Source organism: Theropithecus gelada, chromosome 1, assembly GCF_003255815.1.
Source record: "Theropithecus gelada isolate Dixy chromosome 1, Tgel_1.0, whole genome shotgun sequence".
Taxonomy (NCBI): Eukaryota; Metazoa; Chordata; class Mammalia; order Primates; family Cercopithecidae; genus Theropithecus; species Theropithecus gelada.
Window position 1 is genome coordinate 98,728,794 of NC_037668.1, and position 14,565 is coordinate 98,743,358.

Sequence of the window (14,565 nt, forward strand, 5' to 3'; positions counted from 1 at the left end):
AAAGTAGACTGACATTATCTAAGGATTACTAAAACTCAGCTCCAGGGATAGCAAGCAGTGCCACATTGGCTACCAGGTCCAAAAGTGACTGGGGCTCCCTCTTGTTTTGTCTCTCTTACCCATTTCCCGGCATTCCTTTTCCTGTTTACAGGAAGAGAAGTTATTGAAGATGACGTCTGTTCAGATCACAGACATCATTAGTTGCAGACAACTCTTTAAAATCACCCTCCAAAGAAAGTCACTTGACAAGTCTCCTGCATGCTAAATAGTGTTCCCTTTAGGGCACATTCCTGAGCAGTCATCTGATAGCACCTGCCGCCTCCTCCCAGCCTGTAACTGCTGTGGGTATTCTGGGAGCAGTCAGCTGGGGCACCCAAATAACAGCTGTTGCCAGCAGCCCCCATCAGCCAGCTGCAACCAAAGGTTGAAATCTACCTATAATAATATCATATTCTAACCCTTTCATGCAACTTTTAGCATAAACTGCAGATGTTTATGAAATTTCAATTTTGACCAGTGTGAAATTTGTAATCCTTTCTTCCCTAAAGACATATGTTATCTGTTTTCTGTTAAACCCTTTTGTTACCTGTGCTTGACCACCTCTCTAATTGCCCTAGATAATAATAGTAAATTGAGATTACAGTTTTCTGCATACACATGTGCATCATACACACACACTTATTTACTTAACTCATGCTCTACTTGTTTCATGTAAAACATGTAAAAATGTCCGTGTACATATAAGGTGACAAGGTTAAAGCTGAATCCACTGACTAAATAGTTGAGGTTTGAAGAGGAAAGCAATGGTAGGTATATTGGTAGGAAAGATAAGAAGAATTAAAGTCAGTTTTTTGGAGATCATGGTATAGACAAGCTCTCATGGCCACACGGTTAACTTCCTAGCATGAATTTGTGCTATTGTGGAAAAGAGGTGAAAAAGCTAGTAACATGGAAAAAACTGGACCTCCTTGTGTTCAGTCGTAGCAGAGTATTACAAACAAAAGCAACACAAATCCAACTCTGATTAGACTTTTGTATTAATCCGCTTTCACACTGCTGATAAAGACATACCCGAGACTGGGCAATTTACAAAAGAAAGAGGTTTACTGGACTTACAGTTCCACGTGGCCAGGGAAGCCTCACAATCATGGCAGAAGGCAAGGAGGAACAAGTCATGTTTTACGTGGATGGCAGCAGGCAGAGAGCTTGTGCAGGGAACTCTCATTTTTAAAACCATCAGATCACATGAGGCTTACTATCATGAGAACAGCATAGGAAAGACTTGCCCCCATGATTCAGTTGCCTCCCACGGGGTTCCTCCCACAACATGTAGGAATTGGATATGAGATTTGGGTGAGGACACAGCCAAACCATATCAACCTTCAAAAAGAATGAACTCAACTTCAATTCCCTACTGTGTGATGAACTAGACACTGAGCAGCTCTCCAGTGGTAGCACAATTAGATTGTGGCTGATGTATTACAAATATACCTTTTGAATATATTCCTGGCTGTAATGAAAATAAGCAGCGCTTGACAGACAATAGTCTTTGTTCTTGGAACTACTTTATGTCTGAGTATCTACTGTAGTGTCACAGATTATTATCCTTCAGGGAACTTAGAGGAGCTACTACTCTTTCTTTTTTTTTTTTTTTTTTTTTTTTTTTTTTTGAGACGGAGTCTCACTGTGTCTCCCAGGCTGGAGTGCAGTGGCGCGATCTCGGCTCACTGCAAGCTCCGCCCCCCGGGTTCACGCCATTCTCCCGCCTCAGCCTCCCAAGTAGCTGGGACTACAGGCGCCCGCTACCGCGCCCGGCTAGTTTTTTGTATTTTTAGTAGAGACGGGGTTTCACCATGTTAGCCAGGATAGTCTCGATCTCCTGACCTTGTGATCCACCCGCCTTGGCCTCCCAAAGTGCTGGGATTACAGGCTTGAGCCACCGCGCCCGGCCTGCTACTACTCTTTCTTTTGGAGAAGATTTTTCCCGATAGGTAAGACATCATTTATTTATTGGTGCTTTCACAATTTTTTATTTTGTCTTTAGTTATCTTTTTATTTTGATGTGTAAACTTTATAGTTTTAATAGTATGATCATGTAAGAGAAAAAATGGCATTTATTTCAGTCATTCCTTTAATTCAGGCTTGTTTGTTTAAAAAACAAATTGAAATATTTGAAGATTAAAACAGAAACTCAAAATTTTATTAATTTAAGGAGGAAAGAATTCAAAATTTAAGTTCCAAATAAATCATTGTGTATACAAAGATTTAATACAAAGCTTTATTAACTAGCTAATTAAATGATATCAAGCTTGTGGCTGGTAAATTAAAAGCAAATAAGAATCAGTTTTACTTGAAAATAAAAGTTTTTAGGAAAAGGTATGAAGCAAGAAGTTTACCTACTCACTCTTATATTGGACATTTGCAAGAATGGTTTTAATTATTTAGTAAATCCAGACATTAAGAATTTGTAATAAAGAGTACACACTGAAGCTAATAGAAATATTATGCTTAATATAAAAAAAAAAGCAAGAAAACAAAGAAACCTGGGAAAAATCAGGCACAAACCACCAAAATGGTTTATTTCTTTTAATTGTGATGTAGGCTAACAGAATGAAAATTAATAATCATAAAATTTTTAAGTAAAATTATTAGCCTTTTGCATTTTTTGTTGCACAGAACCCTAATCCAAGGATTTACTTTTCAAGCAAGATAGGATTTTGCCAGTTTCCCAGGCTAACTCCCTCATGATACAAAAATAAACTAATGAATGGCTCAGAGTTTATGAGCCTTTCTCCAAGACAATTTGTTTTATTGAAATAATTGGGTGGCCTAGAACTTTGAAGAATGGTTGTCATTTTTCAAATAAAATTACTGATATTTTTGGACAGTTTTAAACTGTTCATTTGCTACTATTTTTCTCTCTAATATGATATACCATTTGGAATCTAAATTTTGTTTTTATGTTGTAATTCTGCTTTAGAGAAAAAACATATATTGGATACAAATATGGACTGGGTATGTTTATTGCAAGCTATTTTTTCTTCCATATTTGTTATTATGAGTGAAAACTTCTATGATTCTTAATATAATGCATTTTCTTGTAAAAAATTTATTCTTTGATGTATAATACTTACACTTGTATGTTACCATCCTTCTTGGGCTATTATTATCGAATATTAAAGTATTACTTTCATTTCAAGAACTTCAGTAAGAAGAGAATATGAAATTCAGGGCTTTGCCCATGAAGCCAAGCAGATGCCTGTGTTTAAAAATAAGCATAATGAAAAATTTCAATTGAAATCTAAATAAATCTATGCATTTGCATGTACCTTTATTTCTCTAGTCTATGTTAAAAGTCAAAGAGAACGATAGGAAAACAAAACAAACAAAAACCCCTCTGACCTATATATTACAGTTTTAAAAGGTGCATTCACTAGATCTCAATATTTAAGGAGGCATTGCTTCCTTAAATATTGAGATCTAGTGAATGCACCAGAGGAATTTGTATGTTAACACCAATTTTGTGTGTGGAGGTGATGTATTAATATGATCTGGTATGTCTTAGAAATGTTTCTCTTTTTTTCCAAACTGATTATGACACCCACTCATTTCAATAAATTAGCATTATCATCTCAACCAAATTATCTTGAAGTGACATCAGATTCTCTTATTAATGCATGAGCTATGTTTGAAAAGTAATTAGAATTAACATTTCTGTTTCCTATCATCCAAATTAGCATTAATTGCACACATAACATTTTGTTTACAGCACTCACCAGATATGTAATAATCCTAGTAAAGACATGGATAGGAAAGGTCCAGAGGAGGGGAAGAGATAATATGCATGCTGAAAGGAGGGAAACCACAGCTGAACTTAAAACTAATTTATGGAATGTGATCATATTTGACAAACAGGTAGTCCATAAAGGCAGGACACTTCTACTGTTTTTTGTTTTGTTTTGTTTTGTTTTTGAGATGGAGTCTCGCTCTGTCATCCATGCTGGAGTGCAGTGGTGATCATGGCTCACTGCAACCTCCGTCTCCCGGGTTCAAGTGATTCTCCTGCCTCAGCTTCCCGAGTAGCTGGGACTACAGGCGCTTGCCACCACGCCCGGCTAATTTTTTGTGTTTTTAGTAGAGACAGGGTTTCACTATGTTAGCCAGCACGGTCTTGATCTCCTGACCTTGTGATCCATATCCCAAAGTGCTGGAATTACAGGCATGAGCCACCATGCCTGGCCAGACACTTGTACTTTTAATACCTGTTTGCATAAGTGTCAATGTTTCACAAACAAGGGATGTTCCATGAAGAAATCTGTGTGGTGGTAGTAGGGGTGAGGTGTGGTTAGAGATGGAGATTTGGGAAAATGGAAATTATAGTAAACTTTGTTTCCCAGGCTGTTTCCAAGAACAAAATCTGAACTGTAGGGAGAGAAATGGTTATGGAGATAGATGAGATAGAGATAGAGATTGAGATAGGTAGAGCTAGAGCTACAGTTAGATGTAGAGGTAGAGCTAGAGATAGGTAGAGCTAGAGCTACAGTTAGATGTAGACGTAGAGCTAGAACTAGAGCTATATATAGAGATGAGGTAGAGATGTAAGTATAGCTAGAGCTAGAGGTAGAACTACAGGTAGAGCTAGAGAGCTAGGGATAGAGATGAGGTAGAGGTAGAGATAGAAGTAGAGCTAGAGCTGGTACCAGTACTAGAAGTGGAGGTAGGCATACAGCTAGACGTAGAGGTAGAGGTCATGTAGAGATAAAGGTAGAGCTAGAGCTAGAGATAGAGTTAGGGATAGGGATAAGGATAGGGATAGAGCTATAACTAGAGATAGAGCTAGAGGTAGAGGTAGATGTAGAGAGAGAGAGAGATGAAGGCAGAGGAAAGGGAATGGAGGGGGGAAGGGAGAAATAATTCATAGACGATTTTATAAGAATGCATTATATTTAATAAATATCAAAAAGAATCATTGTCTAGAATATATTTTTAAACCCTCACAAATCATTAAGATATTGACATAAAACCCAAGAGATTATCAATTTTATAAACAGACCATACACAGAAAAAGAAGATAAAGTTATTAATAGGACTTGTAAAGGCTCTCAACCTCACATTTCGTTCAATAAAATATATGGTAGAGTAACAATAAAGTACTATTTCACATTGACAATGCTATGGTTTGGCTCTGTGTCCCCACCCAAATCTCGCCTTTAATTTTAGTTCCCATAATTCCTACTTGTCATAGGAGGAACTCAGTGGGAGGTAATTTAATCATGGGGGCAGTTATACTCATGCTGATCTCATGATGGTGAGTTCATTCTCACAAGATCTGATGGTTTTATAAGGGGCTTTTCCCGCTTTTGCTTGGCATTTCTCTCTCCTGCCACCATGTGAAGAAGGGCGTGTTTCCTCCCCCTTCCACCATGATTGTAAGTTTCATGAAACCTCCCCAGCCATGTGAAACTGTGAAACTTTAAGTCAATTAATCCTCTTGCCTTTATAAACGACACAGTTTTGGGTATTTCTTCATAGCAGCATGAAAACAAACGAATACAGACAAGGATGTAGAAAATTAAGACATCATAGATGTTGATGTAGATATACTTGGGGAAAACTCTCGTGTATGTGGGCATAAGAAGAGCATATGCCCTTTGACCTGGCACTTCCACTCCTAGATATTTATTTTAGAGAAAATCAGGCAGATGGGTGCAGGCAAACATGTATGAATGTAATTTTTGTTTATGCAGTATTCCTTGCCATGATGAGAGTGGAAATAATTTTCCCTTGGCGGGAGATTGTACAAACAAATTATGCTTTATTCAAATTATGGAATACTCTATAGCAGTTAAAATTAACAATAAAATTTATGTTTCAATATGGATAAATCTCAAGAAACATAATTTTGAATAAAAAAACAAAAATGCAAATTATACATATAATATGAAAATGTATATGCAAATATAAATTCACAACAATAGGACATAAATTTAATTGATGTATATAGATATAGTAAAAGTACAAAAACATGTATGGAAACAGTACATAACAGCTTCTGGATAACAGTTATATTTGGGGGTGGGCTTGGGGGAAGAAGTAAAAGAGACTAGTTTGGGAGGGGGGGTGTTTCTGTGATTTTTTTTTTTTTTCTTTTACAAAAAGAGAGTCATGGAGCATCCAGTGATGTGATCCTGGCAGAAAGGCAGGTTTTAATTTCCCCACAATTCCTCCTGGAAAACAAACAAATCAATTAGGATAGCCAATAATGAATGCACTGTTAATGTCTTAAATAAAAGTCAAAGGCAATAAATTCCCATAAATTTCAGATTATGAACAGGAGTGGTAAATCACTTACAGCAGTATAACAAGAACAAGAACGAAGTTGTGTGGCAGGAATACTGAAAAATGAATAGGGACAACCTATGTATGCCACAAACTTGGGGTATAAAAAAATTTTCTATCTATATTTTAGTAGATATAAAAACATCTACTAAAAGAAGAAGATCCTATATTCCTTGGGTGGAAACATGGCAAGACATGTGAGAATGCCCAGTGAAACTGGGAAAAGTCCTCAGAATCTTCAATTTGCAGATAAGATTAAAAAACTGCTTGCAGACATGAAAAGATGATGGTTCTAGGTTAATTTAAATTTATAATTAAATGACCACACAATTAAGCCACTAGCTAATTTCCATTTAGTGTTAAATGACATAATAAAGAATTAGAGAAATCCAGAATGGGAGGCATTCTATAGAACAACTAAACTAATTTCTATAAGTCAATGGTTGGAGGAAAAGGGGGCAGAGGAACAACTACTCTAAATTAAGAGTGACCTAAAAACCAAACATATTAAAATGTGGACCTTGTTTAGATTTTAATTCAAATAAACCAAAAACACAGTTTTGAGAAAATCCATACATTTGGTTAAGACCAGGTATAAGATTATGCCAAAGAAACATTATGAGTGATAATAATATTGTGGTTTTGTAGTGGATCATAATTTTTAGAGTTATACTGAATTATGATGGGGTAAAATAATACCATCTGATATTTGCTGAAAAATACTTCAAATAAGAAAAAGAAAAAACATGTTTTAAAAAATAGGTTAAGTGATCCCAAGTTACAGTAATCTAAACAGTGTGGTACTGACATAAGGACAGACATATGGATCAATAGAATAGAATAGAGGTCCCAGATAAACCCTTGTGCACACAATCAATCAATCAATCAATCTTTGACAAGAGTGCCAAAACCATACAATGGTCTTAAAGGGTAGTACTGTTAACAAATGGTGTTAAGAAAACTGGATATCCACATGTAAAAGAATGAAGTCAGATCCTTACTTTACACAATATACGAAAATAAACTCAAAATGAATTAAAGACCTAAACATAAGACCTTAAAATATAAAACTGCAATAAGAACACAGGAGAAAAATTTTATAACAGTGGATTTGGCAATGTTTTCTTGGATATGACACCAAAACCACAGGCAACAAAAGCAAAAATAGACAAATGAGAGTACATCAAACTTAAAGCCTTTTGCACCTGAAAGGAAACAATCAGTAGAGTGAAAAAGTAACGTACTAGATGGGAGAAAATATTTCTAAATCAGGTATCTGATAAGGAGTTATATTCAGAGTATATAAAGAATGCCTATAATTTAACGACAAGCAAATAACCTAGTTAAAAATAATAGGTAAAAGCCTCAAACAGGTATTTCTCCAAAGATTTATAAATGGCTAACAAGTGACAAGATATTCAATGTCACTAACCATTAGAGAAATGCAAATCAGAACTATATTGAGATATCACCCATCAAGGTGGCGATATGGTTTGGCTCTGTGTCCCCACCCAAATCTCATGCCAAATTGTAATCCCCACATGTCAGAGGAAGGACCTTGTGGGAGGTGATTGGCTCATGGGGGCAGATTTCCCCCTTGCTGTTCTCGTGATAGTGTGGTCTCATGAGATCTGATGGTTTAAAGTTGTGTGGCACACTTCCCCCTTCTCTCTGTCTCTATCCTGCTGCACCATGGTAAAATGTGCTTGCTTCCCCTTTGCATTCTGACATAATTGTAAATTTCCTGAGGCCTCCCAAACATGCTTCTGTACAGCCTATGGAACTGTGAGTCAAAACTCTTTTCTTCAATTACCCAGTCTCATGTAGTTCTTTATAGCAGTGTGAGAATGGACTAATACACATGGCCACTGTTACAAAAACAGAAAATAGCAAATGGTATTGGAATGAGGAGAAATTGCAATTCTTGTGCATTGTCAATGGGAATTGACAGTGCAGCCACCATGAAAAACAGTATAGCGTTTCCTCAGGAAACTAAAAAATGCAGTTACCATATGTTCCAGAAATCCCACTTCTGGGTACATATCCAGTAGAATTGAAGACAGACTCTTGATGATATATTTTCATATCCATGTTCATTACAGCATTATTCACAATAGCCAAGAGGTGAAAGCAACCCAAATGTCCATTGACATATAAATGGATACAGAGAATGGAGTATATAGATACAGTGGAATGTTAGCCTAAAAAGAGAAGGAAATTCTGTCATGTGCTATAACATTGATGAACCCTGAAGACATTATACAAAGTAAAATAAGCCAATCACAGAAAGACCAACACTGTATGATTCCACCTGTATAAGGCATCTAAATTGGTCCAACTAATAGAAAGCAGAATTGTGGATGTCAGGGGCTGTGAGGAAGGGGAAACAGAGAGTTGTTTCTCAATGGGTATAGGGTTTCAGTTTTGCAACATGAAAAGCTTTTAGAGATCTACTGCACAACAATTTGACTGTTGTTAACACTATTGAACTATACACTTAGAAATGGTCAAGATAATTTTTATGTTAAACATGTTATGTTAAAATGTGTTTTCTACCATAATTAAAAAAATATATATATAAATAAATAAATAGGTTCTGTGAATGTGACAAAATCTTGATAATTGTTTTATCTTGGTGATTGGTATATCTAGTACTACTTTAATTTTGTGTCTATATCAAAGTTTTTATAATTTTTAGGGAAAAAGAAATTTGAAACAATTATGACAGAGTATTAATATCTGTTCATTCAAGGAAGGGAGCAAACTGGTGTTTTCTGTATGTTTGGAATATCTCATCATTGATAAAATCTGAAAGTAATAGCGGTAGCCAATTGGCAACATAGAACCTTAAGTTTACCCAGTTTGAATCTATGGGTCATAATTCTCAATTATCTGGAGAGACAATCATATTAATTAGTCCAATGAGACCAGTGTAGATTGTGTAATCCAAACAGAGTTGCATTGAGGATGTGTGATCACTTCTGAGAGAAGCAATATGGGCTTTCAGAGTTTCCAAAAAAATGTTTACTATCGATTAAAAGGACAAGAAGGATTTTCACGGTAGATCAAAAAGTTTGGTAATATGCCCTGGATGTTTCACAGCTTGATGCCACTATCTAGTTGTGCCACTAAGAGATCCAGAGACTCTTATGCTAGTTTTTTCACTTCTCTGAAAGAGAAAAAATGCTTGTAGACTTCTAAGGTGTTTATCACTATACCCTGATAGCTGAAGATTATAAATAATATTTTTATTTAGGAGCTGTTAACAAAGTTGTCAGTTATCTTTATGACCTAGCCAAGATAACGCATTAGCTTTTATACAATGCAATTATTGAAGACATAAAAAAAGTACAAAAAAGTTAGCTGGGTATGGTGGCAGGCGCCTGTAATCCCAGCTACTTGGTCGGCTGAGGCAGGAGAATCACTTGAGCTGCTGAGGTGGAAGTTGCAGTGAGTCGATATTGCACCATTGCACTCCAACCTGGGCAACAAAAGCGAAACTCCATCTAACAAAAAAGAAAAAAATAGATATTGATAGTAACATCAGCATCAAAACAGAATTGCATTTCCCCAATTCAAATAGGTCACAAATGATGATCCAAAACTTAACTGAAGCAAAACAATCAATTACTGAAGACATTTGCTCTGTAATTTTATACCAACTCTTTATTATGGTTTTTGTTTTTCAATTTTTTAAGGTTAGAAGGTGTTTCAGAATGTGAGTTAATAAGAATTTTTTAAAAGCTTACATTTTTTTTACTTTTTATTTTGAAATAGTTGTGGATTCATAATTTGCAAAATGGATAGTTCTTGGGCACCCTTCACTTACTTTCTCCCAGGGGTTACATCTTATATTAACTATAGTACAATGTCAAAATCAGGAAATTGACATTGGTACAATGTGGTGTATAGTTCTATGCCATTTTTTTAATATGTATGCATTCCTGTAACCGCTAGAAGCAAGATGTGGAATTCTTCCACCACCACAAAGATTTGTTGGTGTTAATATTTTACCAATTTATGTCCAATGTAGAAAACTTGCCTTCTTTTAAGTCTCTGTACCCATCTCCCCAACCCATTTATAATATTGTTGTGTTAAATATTTTCTCTACATACATTTAGATTCATATCGGAAAATATTGTACTTTTAGCTTTGACTACTAAACTAAATTTAGAACACACAAGAGCAGAAGGAACGTCTTTTGTATTACTTATATTTGTTGTTCTTGATGTTTCAAGATTCCTTCTTTAATCATTTCCATTCGCTTTCAAGGGGTTTCTTTAGCCATTGTTTTAATGTATGTGGCTTGTGAAAACTTCTCTTAATTTTCATTAATCTGAAAATGCATTTATTTCCTTTTCATTTCTGAAGGAAAATGTTGCCAGATACAAAATTTGGGTTTGACAGTTCTTTTCTTTCAGGACTTGAAATTTGTTGTACCATTTCCTTCTGATCATTGTGAATTCTGATGAGAAATCCACTGTCACTCAAATTGTTTTTTCCCCTGATAGTTAAGGTGTCATTTATTTCTTGGTGCTTTCAAGATTTTTGTTCTTAGTTTTCTTTTTATTTTGATATGGATTAGCATGGATTTCTTGTGTTTGGATTTCACTTATTTTTATTGATTGATTGATTGATTGATTGAGATAGAGTCTCACTCTGTCACCCAGGCTCGAGTGTAGTGGCGTGATCTCAGCTCACTGCAAGCTCCGCCGCCTGGGTTCACACCAGTCTCCTGCCTCAGCCTCCCGAGTAGCTGGGACTACAGGCGCCTGCCACCACGCCTAGCTAATTTTTTGTATTTTTAGTAGAGACGAGGTTTCACCATGTTAGCCAGGATGGTCTTGATCTCCTGACCTTGTGATCCACCTCAGCCTCCCAAAGGAAAATATTTTCTTAAGTGCAATTTTAATATAACCTAAACTATATATTCTTGGCCCTTGTTCACAAACAATTCATGACTACAGTTGCAATAGTAGTAGAAACATACTCATCATTCACAGCACATAAATTGAGGCCAGTTTGCTGGGGATAATTTCTGCTTATGTATTCTGCTTTATTGCTTTATTAAATAAAATTTTATATTTTTATACAATATTCTTAGAGAAAAGATAGCCATAAAATACAGTGAATGTCTCAAGAACCATTGTTATATTTGCTCAGCCGATTTTGAACTCTGTGATCCTAGAAAGTTCACTTAATCTCTTTATAGTTCACATCTCAATTGGTAAAATGGGACGATAGAGGCAATGATCTACTGAGCTCAGGAATTAATACAAAACACAGATTCTTTCTGTTTGTTTTTGGCATGACATAGCTTTTGGTTATTTCATTGCTCTTTAGTATCATCTATAGAAAGCACACAGAAAAAGGAAACAACGTTGAAACAAATGCATCACTTTTAAACTTTAGTTCCTAAATGTACCAGTAATTATAATTGAGGTATGAACTGCAGTCACTTTTTCTAAGATGAACTTTCTAAAATTCTATTATTCTCTGAAAACCTCATTTCTGTGGGTATAGTTTTCCTATTATTAGTAAAGACATTTGATCCTGAGTTTTAGCAAACAACCTGACATAGTGAAAGGGGAGAGTGTCCTGGAAAAAGCAGGGACTGTGGAATTAGGAAACTGATATTTACCACTGAGTCTGGGCCAGTTTATTGAATGTCTTCAAACCTCAGATTTCTTATCCTTCAGAAAATTGGGACCAACAAAATATACCCTAAAAAGATTATAATGAGAATTTGAACTACATTACTGGTCAGATGGAAATGACATAAAACATTTTTATCAACATGCCCTAGAGTCCAGGACCTGTGTTCTTTCTCTGAGTACCTGAGTAAGCTCCTACCAACATTTGGTTTTTCAGCAGTAAAATAGAGGTAATATCTGTTCTAACTACCTCACAGAGTTATTCATTGAACATAAAGCAATAAAATTACTTTTATTTATTGCAAAATGATATATAAATGTTCACTAAGGTTTTATGGAAGTTTAAAAATTATTAGTTTTTTAAAATATATTTGAATAGACTTGCTTAGGTTGAAACTTCAATAAGGTGTTAGGTGTCAGATACATAGAGTTCAATGATCCGCCTTGAGTTTTTCCCCACTGCTTTCTCATTTTGCTGCTAAGGGTAAGCACCAGAGTTGGCCTGTGTCAGAACTGAGAAACAGGAGTGGGCTGCCTTTGCTGCTTCTCACTGTCCCCTGCTTTCTCTGCAGCGCCCACTGTGAGATGCTCCTATTCTCATGCTGAATTTCATCCTTTTGCTCATTACTTCCATAAATTATTCCTTAGAAAGAGCAAAGAATGAATTAAATAATTAATTTTGAGCATTTGCATAACAATACAAGACAATATCTTTTTTAAAGATTTGCCACAATTTTAGTTTTGTGAAAAATGTTGGAGTCATGTATCTATTTAATCACCATTTTCCATTCGGTGTCTTTATGGTGCCTAGTCTGTCATATTCTCATTAGTTTTCTTTCTTTCAATTTGTCAATGGCTTCACCTGTGTGCCTTACAATTATTTGGCTCTTTTTATCAACTTCATGAAGATTTGCATATATTGCAAGATTTACAATTTTAGTTGGCACTATATGTACTTGGCACTGTAATTTTATTGTATTATTAGGTATTTACAGTATCTGGTAATCAGCAAGAAACAGATAAAAATGTGATTAATTCACCAGTGAACGTATTTGTGTTATTAAGACCTTGCATTCTTACACAAATGCCAATTGCAGGAACTTGTAACGAATGCAGAAGGAGGCTAGCTATGACTGTATTTAAAAAGTACTATTATTATTATTCCCATTTTACTCATGAGAAACTGAACCTTAGCCATGTTGAGGAAGTTGCCAAGAAAGACGTTGCGTATGGCAGAGTCAGGACTTGAATCTGTATTGGTTTGACTTTCCGAGTTCTTCAGACATCAAAGAACTTACAATTTGGTTATGTGTTTTTGAGGAAGAACAAAGAAAGAAGAAATGAGTCAAGATAATACAAGATAATAAAACTGTTAATTAAGTGTACAATTATGTGACCTAGACTATCCGTTTTTCATGAATTCAGAAAGAGTATGGGACTGTAGTATTAGAGTGGGCGGGCGGGGGTGGGGGATGGGCGCTGGATTTGCAGATCATTTGGTAATGTCCTCATTATTTGGATGAGGAAACTGAAGTCAAGACAAGTAAAGTGATTGTCCCAAACTAACAAAAATGGCTCTTACAATTAGAACTCCTACTTTTTTCTAAGATAATTTTGTAACTAATTGAAAATAGTATATATTCTAATTGTGAGATTAGAATTTTTTAATAATGTATAACAGGCACTCAGATAATATTTTATTCAATGTCATTTTATTCAACTTTGCTTCTTAATAACATTGATAAGAAAAAAAATGTGATTCCCCGTTGGGGCTACTGTCTGTGTGGAGTTTGCACATTGTTATGTCCAGAGTGGGTTTCTGCTTGGCTACCTGAGATGCTGGGAAGGACTTTGGCCACCTGAGACCATGAACTGAAATAATAGGGTAAATAATTATCTTTCTTGCTTGTATTAATCTTTCTTAAATAAATGTATACCTTACGTTTATCTCAAGGTTTAAGGTTAGAAGGGTTTTGTTTTTTATTTAGAAGTTTGGTGACATTTTTGTGAGCAGAAATATGCCATAAATATTTGTCTCTTTTTTAAATTAATTACCCTATGGTAAAATTGACTTCAATAGTCATCGTTTCACTTAAAGTTGCAGTTTTCAAGAATCGACCAATGATGTTATGTGAGACCTTATTGTATATCATAAAGTTTTTCAAACTGGAGAAGAAAAGACCATGAAAGAGAACAGAGACTTAGTACTATGGTGACACAGAAGAGGCCAAGAAAAATGTAGAATGATTCATCCATTAAACCTGCCTATATGGAAATTTATATAAGGCACTGTTGGGTCCTGTAGCTAAGGAATTATTGAGTAACTTACACAGTCTGTTAGGGAACAGAGACACTTCTACAAAGAATACTATAATGGAGTAAGAACAATTTAAAAGGAAAGTCACATAGTGGTATGGCCACTAGGAGTGGGGAGTTATTAATTCAGCCTAAGGGATTCCCACTGATCTTGTTATAATGCTTCACAGAAGTGACAATTAAGTTTACTGGGCACCTGAAGGGCAGGGAGTTATTCCATCTAGAAAGAACTGCAAAGGGATAAAGTATTATAAA

General features: G+C 35.5%; 1 protein-coding gene across 1 annotated transcript in view; it reads right to left on the reverse strand.

The window, feature by feature from the left end:
• Positions 1-5,714: 5,714 nt before the first annotated feature.
• Positions 5,715-14,565, reverse strand: part of PTGER3 (prostaglandin E receptor 3) — a 200,105-nt gene continuing 191,254 nt past the window's right edge. Inside the window, exon 3 of the mRNA XM_025374661.1 lies at positions 5,715-6,227. Coding sequence (XP_025230446.1) covers positions 6,207-6,227 — 21 coding nt within the window. The 3' untranslated portion in view covers positions 5,715-6,206. The remainder of the gene's footprint in view (positions 6,228-14,565) is intronic.